This window comes from Eptatretus burgeri, chromosome 1, assembly GCF_056783735.1.
Source record: "Eptatretus burgeri isolate ZD-2024b chromosome 1, Ebu_testis_v1, whole genome shotgun sequence".
NCBI classification, from domain to species: domain Eukaryota; kingdom Metazoa; phylum Chordata; class Myxini; order Myxiniformes; family Myxinidae; genus Eptatretus; species Eptatretus burgeri.
The window spans coordinates 14,436,956-14,451,292 of record NC_140961.1 but is presented as its reverse complement, the minus strand read 5'-3'; the positions used below and the strand labels follow the sequence as shown (position 1 = coordinate 14,451,292).

The 14,337-nt window shown below is 44.6% G+C and overlaps 1 protein-coding gene across 18 annotated transcripts in view; it reads right to left on the bottom strand.

Annotated features, from left to right (window-relative positions):
- The window catches only part of LOC147033910 (RING finger protein 17-like), a 238,704-nt gene that overhangs the window by 165,795 nt on the left and 58,572 nt on the right, over positions 1 to 14,337 (bottom strand). For 13 of the 18 annotated variants that reach the window (XM_085872863.1, XM_085872821.1, XM_085872896.1 and 10 more), the window contains 2 exons: positions 13,059 to 13,130; positions 457 to 641 (listed from right to left, as the gene is read on the bottom strand). In XM_085872863.1, the coding sequence (XP_085728989.1) occupies positions 457 to 641; positions 13,059 to 13,130 (257 nt within the window). Of the gene's footprint in view, positions 1 to 456; positions 642 to 13,058; positions 13,131 to 14,337 lie in introns of those variants that run through there. The other 5 variants (XM_085872876.1, XM_085872854.1, XM_085872905.1 and 2 more) reach the window with 2 other exon arrangements.

Below are 14,337 nucleotides of genomic sequence, written 5' to 3'. Positions count from 1 at the left end.
CAATTTGATCTCGTCATCTATCCAACTCATCCACCATGTTTTGTCCGAATCTGTCCATAACCGTTTGAGATATCATGCTATATATCGTTTTTGTACCTATCTCTCAATGGTGAAGAATCACTTTAAAAATTCTCGGATCCAGATTGCAATCTTCACCAAAATCTAATCAATTCGTCCGCGTCATACATCCAACCTGTGCAAGAAGTTTTGCCCGTAACATTTTGATATATCCTGCTCACAAACGGGTGAAAACAACATCCGTCCACTTTCGGTGGTGGAGTTAATGAATATTTACAGTACCTGGAGATTTTGATGTTATTTGCTTTACATCTTCACAATCAAGAAACAATCCACTTTATTTATGCAATCTCGGTTTTGTGCAGATACTTCAAATCTTGAAGAAACTTTGGGTTAAAATATGTGTTTAAATGAACAGCGATTGCAAAATAATCTTACAATTTTGTGCGATGGAGCCTTTTCCTTGCCCTCTTATGTGGAAAGGAGGAAATGAAGGGTTGGGAAAAGTGAACCTTGTTGAAATGCCCTTCTGCTGTGCCATCGTATTCAATTGTGACTTCCCACGATGTTCATTGTCCGAGAAGGCCATACAATTCTCATCATGGTCTTTGCAGACATCATCCCTAGAAAAACAGGAAAGTGAATAAATATACGGGGGAATCATGAGAATGCATAAATGAGAACGGCACTCGGTGGAGTGCATACCTCCCTTCCACCAGGCTGAACAGTTTACATGTTGTCTCGCACTGAGGCCAGATCTGCATCCACACCTTAATCAACTTTAATCAGTTTGTTCTCGTCACCTAACAAACTCATCCACGCCTTTTTTCAAATATCATGCTGTGTATCATTTTTGGCCCAATCACTCAATGGTAAAGAATCACATAATAAATATATTGTTGTGAATTTGGAAAGCTATCGCACTCAACATTCAGGTTACTATAGATTAGTTATATCGGTAAGTATATGTTTTATAGATAGCTCCCATCCCTGGTCTAATGGGTAAATCAAATGTGAATGCGCTACGATTGTATTAGAGTTTCAACAATGCCACAACGGCACCATTCTGGAACTGGAATGTTCAACATGGAACTGGCGCTGCTGCGTTCTTCAGGCGCACGCGTGGGCGGAGTCTAACACAGACATGCCGTCCCTCCGCGGCCAATTGTCGGGGATCCGGCATCTTCCGCGCTCCACCTCCGACCCAGCACCGTCGCCATTAAACATGCGGTCTGAGGGGAAGCCGTAGGCGGAGCCACAAACGCCCCCCCGCTGGAGACTCCACCCAAGGGAAGGAATGCCCTGCCCACCGTGCACCTGTCCAATCGGGAGCGGACCAGGAGTCACATGGGGCCTCCCGTCCACTGGGAGAACGAGCGGGGAGGAGACAAGCATTCGACTGAGCGGGAGGGTGGCGGATATAAGGGTCCTGAGGAGATTTTCGCGGTCGGCTCTCTTGGAGTTGTTCTGGTTCTTTTCCTGCTTCTCTTCTCCCGCTTCTTCTCTGCCCAGCTCATCACCTTGGCTTCTCCTGCAACGACCTCGTCCCGGCTCCAGAGCTTCGTGTCATCGCCTTCCGCCTGGCTGGTACGGCGACACTAGTCCCAACACCATGGGACGTCCAGCCGCGCGCTCGTGGCCAGGTAGCCAGCCATGCCTGGCTCACAGCCAGTCTGTCCTCCTCGGCTGGAGAGTCGCAATAAAGGCCGTTGAGGTCCACGTGTGTGTGTGTGTGTGTGTGTGTGTGTGTGTGTGTGTGTGTGTGTGTGTGTGTGTGTGTGTGTGTGTGTGTGTGTGTGTGTGTGTGTGTGTGTGTGTCTGTGTGTGTGTGTGTGTGTGTGTGTGTGTGTGTGTGTGTGTGTGTGGCGCCAGTCTGACAAGTTGTGAATTGTACAAGTGTTTTGCCTTGACATACGTGCATTGCTTGATGTTCGGTATAGCTCTCCTCTTGCGTGCTCCCCTACTCCCCCATCATTTGTAAATAAATATACCCAATTGTTTCAATGTACTCAGCTCGTCGTGTCATTTCTCCATTGATTGGGTGTGTCGTGCATGTGGGAAAGTGAGCAGTCATTGCCGCTATAACGGATTAACAGGATAATCGGGCCGGCGGAATTCGGAGATTATACAACCGCTCGGCATCGCACACGGAACGGGCTCGCTTAAGCGGCTCACTTCTGTACGAGTTCCGTCGAGGGTGAAATACCCCGGTAGCTGAATCACGTGGGTACTTAGGTAAATTGAAGTTGGCAATCGAGTCTACCCCGCGTGGCCTACCCATTGGCGTATTTCGGTCCAAAATAACCAGGACCAGTCGACACCGGACTTCTCCGGACCGGCGATCTGTAATTCCGGGCGATCGAGCCGAGTCGGCCCCACTGCTCCATCGAGGGTCGTGCTCGTGGCGACGCGCCAGCGAAACCACAACAATATTATAATTAATAAATAAAGCAGTGTCAGAATGAGTCTGTACGTTTTGTCAAGTACTTGTAAAGTTATTAAAAAGTGTAATTCTTCCAGAAATAGATGTTTGTGTTGTAAAGTTTTTAGACCTTGTAAAACTTTTGTTTGTCATGTGACAGGTAAGACTTTTGTTATTCATTGTAAATGCTTGTTTGGATGTAAATCAAAGTACAGTCATGCCCCCACTTAACGACGGGGTTACGTTCTGAGAAACGAGTCGTTAAGCGACGTCGTTGTTGTGTGAACATCATTTTTTTTTTCGTTTTCGAACATCGTACTTATACAAAACTAGACACCGAGGCTATATGGTGTAGCCTATTGCTCCTCGGATACAAACCTGTACAGCATGTTACTCTACTGAATACTGTCGGCAATTGTAACACACATCCAAGAGAGACAGAAGACACGTTAGATTTACCTTTGTGCTGTTCATGATGGTCATCGGTGTTAGCAGCAGCTTACAATCTCCTCTCGCATCGATTATTATAGAAAGGTGAATAAATAGCATTTGGATTTTATAAATACTGTTACGGCTATGGAAATTCGCATTACACCATAAAGGGCCCTCAGGTGAGATATCTCGATAGGTACATGTGTAGTTAGCCCAAACCCCGTTGTATAGAGGGAATTTATGTGATCCATTCGGGCTGCGATCCTCCAGTTAGTCGCTTTTCTTTCTCTGTCTTTTATTTCAAACAAACAAAAACCGCCAACGATGCTGGTGGGCTTTTCCCGCCATTCCTCCCCACGCTTGGTGTGAGGGAAGGGGGGAAGGGCGGCTCGCCGCCGATTGGTGGATGGACAGCGTGAGGCGGCGGCGTGAGGGAACACCCCTTTTCGAGAACCCTCTCGAAGTAGGGTGGAGCCGAAAACGGGGCGGAGCGAAGGGCGGAGCCCCGCGCTATAAAAGATGGACACGGGCGGGGCACGCTCTCTCTCTCTCTCTTCCTCTCGCTCTTCCTCCACTCGCTTCCTCCTCCTCTTCCGCTTCCGCTTCGCTTGTCTGCGTGTGGTTGTTGGTTGGTTGGTTATTCCCTTGTCCCAGTGGGGTGGCTTGAGGTCTCACTCTCTCTGACTCGTGGAACTCGCCTCCGTCTGAAGTCGTTGTTGGGTCATCGCCGAGCTGTGTCGTCGTGGTGGAGTGTCCCTGCGTTGGTGTGGAGCTCGTGGAACTCGTGGAGCCCGAGGAGCTCGTTGAAGTCGAGCTGTGTCGTCGTCGAGTCTGGTCGAGTCGGCAGTGGAGGACGGCGAAGGAGACGGAGCTTGGAGTTGAGGTCGTGGGAGGAGGACTCGACGGCCGCACCAAGGGAAGTCCTTTCTTTTCCTTTGGGTTCGTGTAAATGACTGTGGGTGGCGCCAGTCTGGCTCAAGTAGTATTGTTTTAAGTGTTGCCGTGTGTACGTGTATAGTCGGTTTTAACTCTGCATAATTGTATGGCTGTAAATACGTGCTTGCTTTGTGTCTGTGTGTGTGTGTGTGTGTGTGTAAATAAAATGCTTGCTTGTTGAACTGTTCCCGCTTCGCTTCGTCTCCTTTCCTTTTATTGACTCTCCATCCTGCTTCACGCAAGAGGCTCGTAGCGGGTTTAAAACGCCCGGTAATTAATCGGAACCGTTAAGGCCGACTATAACACCGCTCGGTTATCACTGCAGCACGGAACGGGCCGCTTAAGCGGTTCGTGTCCGGAGTCGGCCTGTGGCGTGGTGCGATCGCCCGGTCGACCACTCGCGCAGGTACTTAGGTAGATCGAATTTGGCAAGCAACCCTATCCTGCGCGGGTGGGCAATTGGCACGATCGTGGTGAGGTTAAACCCCCACCCGTGACTAGCTCCCGGCGTTGTTCCGAGAGGGTCACGACAGAATTGTCCGTCCGGTGGGCGACGTGCCGCGATTCGAGTTACGTGGCCGTTCGCACGCCGGCGGGCGCGAATTCGAAACAATACGTTATCATTGCATCGATGTTATAATTTACAAATGAATAAACGAGCACCTGTCAATTGTGATATATATTTTCGGAACAGTGCGATTGTTTTGACAACATAAAAAGCTTCACTAAAAAAGTTTGTGTTTTAATTTCGACCAACAACAACGATTTATTCGCGGAATTCTTCAATGCAAAGGTAATTTACTTGCTCGAAGGTAAACGTGCAAACATTGGTTCAGTTTGAAAGCCGATTTCCTTGAATCCCCATTTAGCACGACCCTGCTTTTTTTGCGATGACATTTTATGGACCTCAACGATCGCATTATAACAGGGCCACACTGTCGTTTATTATCATAATGAGGTATTATGTACTGTACAGTGTACATAATTGTATGTGCTATTTTTATACGACTGGCAGCACTACGTCGGCTACATCACTCGGCGATAGGAATTTTTCAGCCACATTTTTTTTCTTTTTTCAGAGCTGGCAGATCCGTCGTATATGCGATCCGTCGTTGCCCGGAACGTCATTAAGCGGCGCATGACTGTACAATATTTATCTTCTCACTTGTGGAGATTGTGGTTTGCAATATGTTGGTAAAACTTCGCATTATCTACATCAACGTTTGAATGGACAAAGGTCTGCTGTATCATCTGGTATTAATCATTTCAATGAAGTTGGACATGTTTATCATCGTTGTTCTATTCAAATTATAGACTCAGTTAATGTTAATGATTTTGATAATAATAAAGAGGAGTGCAATGTTGAGCTGGGACACAGAGAGGACTTTTGGATCAGGACACGATGTGCGATCTATCCTTTGGGCCTTAATGACAGGGTACAAGGTACTGGGTCAGTTGCTGAAGGTAATGTTTTTGGTAATGAGGATTTTGGTCATCCAATCAGGAGACCTAGAGGTCATGGGCATCGTAGTCAGTCATACGGCTCCAAAAATGGAAATTTCAGAGACGATTGATAAACTTAAAGATTTTTCGTGATTTTTATGTTCTTCTGAGGTCATGTTCCAAACAAGTCTTAGCTAATATTCTCTGGAGTTAAACAGGTTCACATTGTTGTGGATTTCAGAATCTGATCTGACAAATGCACACAAACATCCAGGTCCTCAGACAGTTATTTCCATTAATGCATGTTCAGAATAGACCCATCCCCTTGTCTGATGGGATTCTAACTCTTTGATGCATTGGAGAAGGGTAAGGAATAGATTCCATTTTTGTGGGATAACCTTTTCCTCTTTACGACACGTTCATGACTGATGATTTTACGCCAGTATTCATTTTCCGCATGAGCAATATTCAGCACTCATGCACGCGAGAGATAGCCGTTAGCCCAACGGAGACTCATTCTATTCCCTTTCCATCAGGACGCATTGGCTTGGAAATACATGATATATTTACACTTTGGACTTTCAGGACATTTGATTAAACACCCCATAAGCTTTTCCTGAACAGAGATATGGCTGTGGATCATTTCCCTCAAGACTAAAATTTTCCATTGGCATTCGACACCCACTTCTCTTTCATCGACGTTTGACACCCCGTTCAGCAGCTCCATGGATGCTGGATGGCTCTTGATCGTGCCGGGCTGAACGGGGAGGTGATGGTTGCTGTTGACGTTTTGTGAGTGCTTCACGTTTTCGCTTGGTAATTCCGGCAAATGGCTGCTTTCTGGCGTTCGTCCAGCGCCCCAAACATGGCGTCGTGAGCCAGGCCTGTGTTGGTTGTATTGGGAGTTGTATCTCGCTCAATGGTGGGGAGAGAATGATCGCAGGGGTTGATGGTTGGAGGTCATGTGCAGCGATGTGCCAATAGGCAAGCTGGATTTGGCTGAAGTCTGCTTAAAGTTCCGCCCACACTGGTCGCCTTTAAAAAGGATGGGAAGACTGCCTTCCTGATGGTTGGTGACTGCTCCTGACCATTGGTCCGTTCCTGCTGGTTCTGCTGGGTACCTGGCTCTTGTCGTACCTGATTCCGGAATAATCTGCTGGGTACCCATGTCCTGTGTTTAATTGTCAAGTCAGGCAAAGTGATAAGCATCTGCTCTATTTTTCCATAAATGCCTGTTCAATTCTTTATTTGTTTAAGATTATTTTGATTGATTTGAATTCATCCATTTACACCACAAGGAAATAAAAAGTTCTTCCGTATATATATTTTTTCTTCATAATAAATTCCTTGTTGACGTTTCAACCTGTCAGTGCTTGTCATTATCTTCCATCGATCCAGCATTGTCCGAACCAAGATAGACTGGGAGATAATTCCCAAACCAATTAACTTGTCGCTCGGCCACCTTACTTAACATAAAATTGGTGCATCGCCAAGGGCACGTTCCCCAGTCAGAAGGCCACGTGACCTCAAGTTAAACGGCAAATTAGACGGTGGACAATGGAACTTGTGATTAACTGATTGGCATTTGTGGTTGTTAAGAGTGCTGAAGCGTGCAGCATGGAAAAATCAGTCTGTCGTCAGTTGCAACACTCACAACCGAGTTCCAAGCTGCCTCTGGAAGCAACATCAGCAGAAACATTGTTCATCGAGAGCTTCATGAAATGGCTTTCTATGGCCGAGCAGCCGCACACAAGCCTAAGATCACCATACGCAATGCCAATCGTCGGCTGGAGTGATGTAAAGCTCACCGCCATTGGGCTCTGGAGCAGTGGAAACGGGTTCTCAGGAGTAATGAATCACGCTTTATTATCAGGCAGTCCGACAAACTAATCTGGGTTTGGCGGATGCCAGGAGAACATGACCTTCCCGAATGCATAGTGTCAACTGTAAAGTTTGGAGGAGAAGGAATAATGGTCTGGGGCTGCTTTTCATGGTTTGGGCTAGGCCCAGTGGCTAGTTTCAGTGAAGGGAAATCTTAATGCTCCAGCATACAATGACATTCCAGATGATTCTGCGCTTCCAACTTTGAGGCAACAGTTTGCAGAAGGCCCTTTCCTGCATCAGCATGACAATGCCCACGTGCACAAAGCGAGGTCCATACAGAAATGGTTTGGTGAGATCGGTATGGAAGAACTTGACTGGCCTGCACAGAGCCCTGTTGGGGAAATTATTACTCTCTAGACAAGAAACCTTTGCCTCAGTCTGAGTAGGTCAAAGTGTTTGTGTTTTTTTCCTCTACTGTTCTATTATTTAGTTGTTAAGGCCTACCACCTACTTATAATCTTGTCTTTCTTTGACACTTTGGACATTGCTTGGTTCTTCTGCAAGTACAAGGTGACCGGCTGATAAGCTGTACATTCTGTTCTTTGCGATCAAAAGCCCTCTCTGCTTATAAAATGGGATGGATATATGGAGGGGGGGAAGAAAAGAGAGAAAGACAGCAAATAAATTGTACAGAAGAAAGAACTCCTTGTGGACATTGATTTTTACGGAACTTCTGTGGTTTATTTTATCCCGATACTTGCAACAGAGTCGGCTAGACGTTGAATCCTCGAGGAGGACAAGATCCCTCAACAATCTAAAGAATCCTTTCGATCACGACGCGGTTCGAGGATAGAAATCCACGTCAGCCCTGACCTCAACCCAATCGAGCACCTTTGGGATGAATTGGAATGCTGACTGCGAGCCAGACTGAATCACCCAACATCAGTGCCCGACCTCACAAATGCTCTTAGACGAGAATTATTTCTCGAAAAGGACCCTGTATAAGGCTCCAGAAGCATTTTTTAGTAAAAGTTGGGAACATGACTTTTTAACACAAGTAAGGTATGCTGAATTCGCCTTGCCCTGTTCCCAAGCTGAATTTTGAGTTTTTGACCATCTTATTAGCATAAACAAAATGGCTGCCAAATTGACAATTATGGACACTTTCTTGGGACAGGCACTACTATACCAGCACAATGCTAATCTATTTTACTTGTGAACAACTGTTAAGTTGTTAAGTTAATTGTTAAGTTGTTATGGGCTTGTGTAGGCCTATATTAATGATTCATTCTTGTTTGCAGGCAACAATGGATCCTGTGATTAGCTTGAAAAGGCTGTCACCGGTGGATTACAGCCTGTGCATTTTCTGCCAAACGCATAAAGCCAGAAAAAAACCTGAGTGAAGCAACTGAACATGGACTCACAAAACTCAGGAATGCAGCCTGTAGCAGAAAGAAGCTGAGGGACTGCAAAAATATAGACTGAATTGATCGTCTTGAGAATGCATTAGATTCTGCCACAGCCGTATCTCTTGTGTGGCACAGAATGTGTTATGCCCACTTCACGGCCAAGAGTAAAATAGAACGTCTTCAGAGGACTCAGAGTATTCAACAGAGGGAGCAGGTTGCAGTTCACGTGTTCCAGGTGGTAACAGGCGTTCATTGCGAAAAGGTGTGCAGCCAGTCAACTGGAGCCTTTGCATTTTCTGTCAAACTGCAAATAAGAAGGCATGACTGATCTCCATCATGATTAAGCAAATGAGTGATCAAATAATTCAAGCCTCACATCTTGACAACAAAGTTGGCCTTCGACTGGCAGGAGTGACTGACCTAATTGCAGCTGAAGCCAAATATCATCTGCCTTGTCTTAGCGCATTTAACAGGTCTACCTCCAAAACAAAGCAGGAGTCAGCAAATACAGACCTTGCTATGATATGGCTTTGCCAAGAGCTCCATCAATCAGCTGACAAAGGACATGTGATTCTTCTGGATGATGTATGGGAAAGGTATAAGGAATCTTCAACCATGATTCAGCCATCCTCTCAAAGCAGAAGAGGAACATTCAAGGAAAAGTTGCAGTCACAGCTTTGGGAAATTTTCAATTTCTTTCAACCTCTTGACAGTTGTATATCAGAACGAAAAACCGTATTGATTCCCACGAAGTACCAGCCAACAGCAGTTTTGCAGATGAAAGCAGACACAGAGGAGAGTGAGGAAAAGTTAGCCTTTCCTAAATATGAGCCCCAGGATGACATTTTCCTTTCACTTGTTCATGTAGCTATGAAAGTCTGTGGAGACATGATGGAAACTCCAGGACACAAAGGGTTCTCTGTCAGTGAAGAAGATGCTACAGCATGCATTCCTAAGAGTTTAGATATGCTACTAAGACTGATCGTCAGTGGCCAGGCATCCTTTGAAGATGATAGCCCTGCAAACAATGAAGAACATGTCCAGAGCAGAGTTCTGAGTATGGCACAAGATCTTGTCTACTGCGTCAGTGGTGGCAAAAAAATGGACTCCAAAACATGTTGGTCTTGCAAGTACTCTTCATCAAGCGACACGGTCAAAAGACCTAGTACGATTGTTCAACATTACCTGAGTTACGAACAGGTGTTGCAAGTAGACACTTCCTTGGCTGAGAGCACTCTCAAATAATTGGACAAAGCAACTGGTGCTATCATTCCACCAAACATTGAGGCAAATAAATTCATCCACTACACCTGTGATAACATTGACATCCTTGATGAAACACTTGATGGAAAGAATACCTTCCATGCAACTCAAATGGCAGCATGGCAACGAGGCCAAACAACTGATGCTTCTCTTAAAAATCTCGAGCTATCCACAAGACATACTTTGATTGTGCCAAATGGCCTGGAGGAGCTGCATCCTGTCAGTATAACTCATGCAAAATGCAAGCCAGTATTCACAGCACCCGTCGATGAAACCTGCTTCAGCAAATCTGAGGAGGACAATGAGTATGCAAGACAAGCAAAAGCAACAGACCTAGCTTTCTTCTTGCACCGTCAAAATTCAGAGATAAAACCTTCTTGGACACTATTCAATCAGTCATTGCCATCAGAAGAACCAGAACAGACAGCAGTCGGATATTTGCCTATAATCCTTGCTCCCGCGAATGAGTTGGATACTTTGAATACCGCCGTGAAGAGATGCATGGCAATATCTTCACATTTTGGACAGGAACATACAGTCCTCACAGTTGACCAAGTGCTGTACTGCAGACTTATGGAGCTAAAGTGATCTGTTCCAGAATACCAGGATAAGTTAATGCCTTGCCTAGGTGGCCTTCACATATCAATGAACTTCCTTAAGGCCATAGGAGATCATATGAATGGTTCCGGACAAGCTGAAGTGTTGGTGGAGAATGGACTGCTTGGGCAAGGCAATGTAGAACTTTTTTCTGGCAGGAAAGGCATACAACAAAGCTATGAAGGCACACAAACTGACTTTGCAAACTCTGTGGCATCTCCTGATGCCAAGCCTTCTCTCCGTTGTTGCAGAATGCAGCACGGCATTTATTGTTCTCCAAGACGGGGAAACCAGAAGCCATGGCCCCAACAAGTGATGTGCTCCGTTTCCATTTGATGAGAGTACACTATCAAGCGATGATATGGAGAAATTCCCACTGCCCCACACCTGAGCTCCTTGCACCCTCTGAAATGGGATGGAGACTTAGGGAATCAGGACTGTAACCCATACTGTTGGCATTGAGTCCCATTCCAGACAGTTGCCTCGAGATGGTAGCCTGTGCATGTCGGAAACAATGCAAGACTCGACGCTGCACATGCCAAAATTCAGGATTACGATGCACATCAATGTGTGCTTGCCAGCAATAGATTGATGATCAGACTCCTTGCATGAATACAATGTGATTTGCCTAAAAGATGTTAGGCATTCCTGAAAACTGTTCATGCTGACTGAAATTTGTTCACGTAGCAGCATGATAGAACTTTGTTTAGTTTTTATGATTACAGACTAGCAAATTTAACTTCTACATTTTATTAATAAACATTGGTAACCATGCAAACATTAATTAAAATGCTTCAAATATGTCTTACTCCTTTTTCTTCACCCTCAAAACGTAGGTCAAGACATCTCATTTGATAGGTTTGCATGCATAGTAACAGTCACAGCAGAAAATAGATTTTTTGGTAATGGCGATCGCTAATTGGCATGTTACGAATTTTATTAGCCTCCAGCTTTGATCTATTGCTAAAGGGACATTTCTAAGATGCGTACATGTGAACAATGTGCATTTATTTAAACTAGTGCGGGCCCATACATGCGTGGCCGTACGTGCAAAAAAAAAAAAAAAAAAAATTCAAATCACGTGCCAGAAACAACAAATACACAGGCCGTTCCTTCTCTCTCGCGTGCCCATACGTGCGTGCCCGTACTTGCGTAATCCCGTACACCGTACAACAGATTTTACAACCAACAGATTTTGAAGGATCTGAAAGATGACGTACCTACGGACATGCACGTACGTGCGCGCCCGTATGTGCAAAAAAAAAAAAATGTGACGTTAAAGCACCATGTCCTGTCATTGGTTTGGTACATAAATGGCCATAACTTGGGAACCACTTGTCCGATTAATATCAAACCTTGAAAAGGCACATCCACAGGGCCCAGCAATATACCTGGCAAGTTTCAATTAGATCGGACCAGTGGTTGCTGAAAAGCAGCGGTCGCAGACACGCACACAGACACACAGACACACAGACACACAGATATTGCTGGAATTATAGATAGATGGTATAGAAGTGCCTGTCCCAAGAAAGTGGCCAAAATTGTCAATTTGGCAGCCATTTTGTTTATGCTAATTAGATGTTCAAAAACTCAAAATTCAGCTTGGGAACAGGGCGAGTCGAATTCAGCATACCTTAATTACGTTAAAAATTCATGTTCCCAACTTTTACTGAAAAATGCTTCGAGGATGCACATTTCTCAGAAATACGTCCAGTCTATATGGCTGAATGGAAGCAAATCTCCGCAGCAATGTTCCAACATCGAGTGGAACGCCTTCCCAGAAGAGTGGAGGCTGTTATAGCAGCAAAGAGGGGATCAACTCCATATTAATGCCCATGATTTTGGAATGAGAGGTTGGCTGAGCAGGTGTCCACATACTTTTGACCATGTAGTGTATATGACTTACAAGCTGAAAGAGGTTGATTTGAAGTACTGCACACATACACTTGCCCTTGCTTTGTCAAGATATGCTTTGTTCAAAAAGAAATAAAATCTGACCAAAGGAAAATATACCATCAGAGATGGGGAATCCCTCACCATTGAATGAAAAAGGTCATACATATTCCAGATAATTAGGGAGGTGAATTGGAAACAAGACACCATTTGGTCATCATCTCAAAAAAGTTCCCCAGGGGTGAGGAATGTAGCAACCAAAAATAATTGAAATCAGATAAGCGGTTTTCCATTTATTACAAAAAAACATTATTTTCAAGATGGCCGCCCCAGTTGGCCATCTTGGATCCGGCCACCCCCAAAATCAATAGGGTTCTTCCTTTTCAGGTGGTACATGTGCGACGCAAATTTCAAATCGATATGGCGAAAAAACATTTTGTTCAAGATGGCCACCCCAGTCGGCCATCTTGGATCCGGCCACGCCCAAAATCAATAGGGTTCTTCCTTTTCAGGTGGTACATATGTGACCCAAATTTCAAATCGATATGGCGAACAGTTGAGTTATCGCACTCACAGCTATAAATGTTGACGGACGGACAGCCGGACGCCCTGGGTGACAACAATATTCCCCCCCTTCCGCCATGCGGCGGGGATAATAAAACTTGACACTCTGGAGCAAGATAAAAAATTTCTTTCAGAGATAATATTCCGCTCGTTTTTACATCTGGTACAAATAAATTTGTCCATGCTGTAATCGGATTACAGGTCTCCTTGTGGGAAATTGCAAAAAATGTGTAATGTGCAGATTTATCAGAACTTACCAGAGTAAATTTTGAGACAGATTTCCAAAGTTATTAATAACTTGAGTCAATGAAGAAAAATCAAAATCGATCCTGGGGAAGGAGGAGAAAAGGAAAGGGGGGAGGGGGAGGAGTGAAGGGGATTAATTCGGCCACCAAAGATTTACAACGTTGCACAAAAAAAAAAAAAATCATGATTGCTGAATGTGAAGCAAACAAAAGATATATAAGAATAATCTATCTATAATTCCAGCAGTGTGTGTGTGTGTGTGTGTGTGTGTGTGTGTGTGTGTGTGTGTGTGTGTGTGTGTGTGTGTGTGTGTGCGTGTGTGTGTGTGTGCGCGAGTGTGTGTGTGTGTGTGTGTGTGTGTGTGTGTGTGTGTGTGCTCGCGCGCCTGTCTGTCTGTCTGTGTGTGTGTGTCCGCTGTTTCTCGACAACCACTGGTCCGATATAATTGAAACTTGCCAGGTATATTGCTGGGGACCTGTGGATGTGCCTTTTCAAGGTTTGATATTAATCGGACAAGTGCCTCCCAAGTTATGGCCATTTATTTTCCAAACCAATGACAAGACACATTGTTGCGTGGGCGTGGCTGATGGGGAAGGGAAGCTCAGCCGCATTCCCCATTACGGGTTACAACGTACGGGCTTCCAGAGAGTGATGACTTCATGTATTCAAATAATTTATCGATTTCTTATGCGCATTTATAAATAAACACAATGCCCAAAGTTATGATCGTTTTCATATTAGACGGTGCATAAATTTCGGTAACATCAGAGTGAGCTGGTATGCTCTGAACCAGGAAGTAATTTTTTTCTCTCTCTCTTCTGTTCTCTTTTTGTTTTTCTTTGCGATGACATTGCGAAAAGGCAAAATACGTTGGCGCTAATTGAATATTTGGGCATTAAAACTAAATTGCGAATAATCGTAACTGCGAATAATATGCGACCTTCCGGGCCGCGCACGTACGGGCACGCGAGAGCGAAGAAACGGCCTGTGTGGTAGTTGTTTCTTGCTCGTGGTTTGAATTTTTTTTTTTTTTACGGGCACGTACTAGTAAAAATAATTTTTTAAAATACTGTTTTTAAACTCACTCCACTGCAGGATACATATGACTTCCAGTGATCTCATCATTTTGAAAGGAACTTCTAACTGCATTGAAGCTTCATTGGTTTTCAGTAACTAACTAACAAAGCCAGAGTATATAATCAAATCAAAAACACTATTAACGAGAGCTCATAGAATGACTAAACTCATGCAGTGTTGAACTATATAATTCAACTGAAATAAAATGATTAT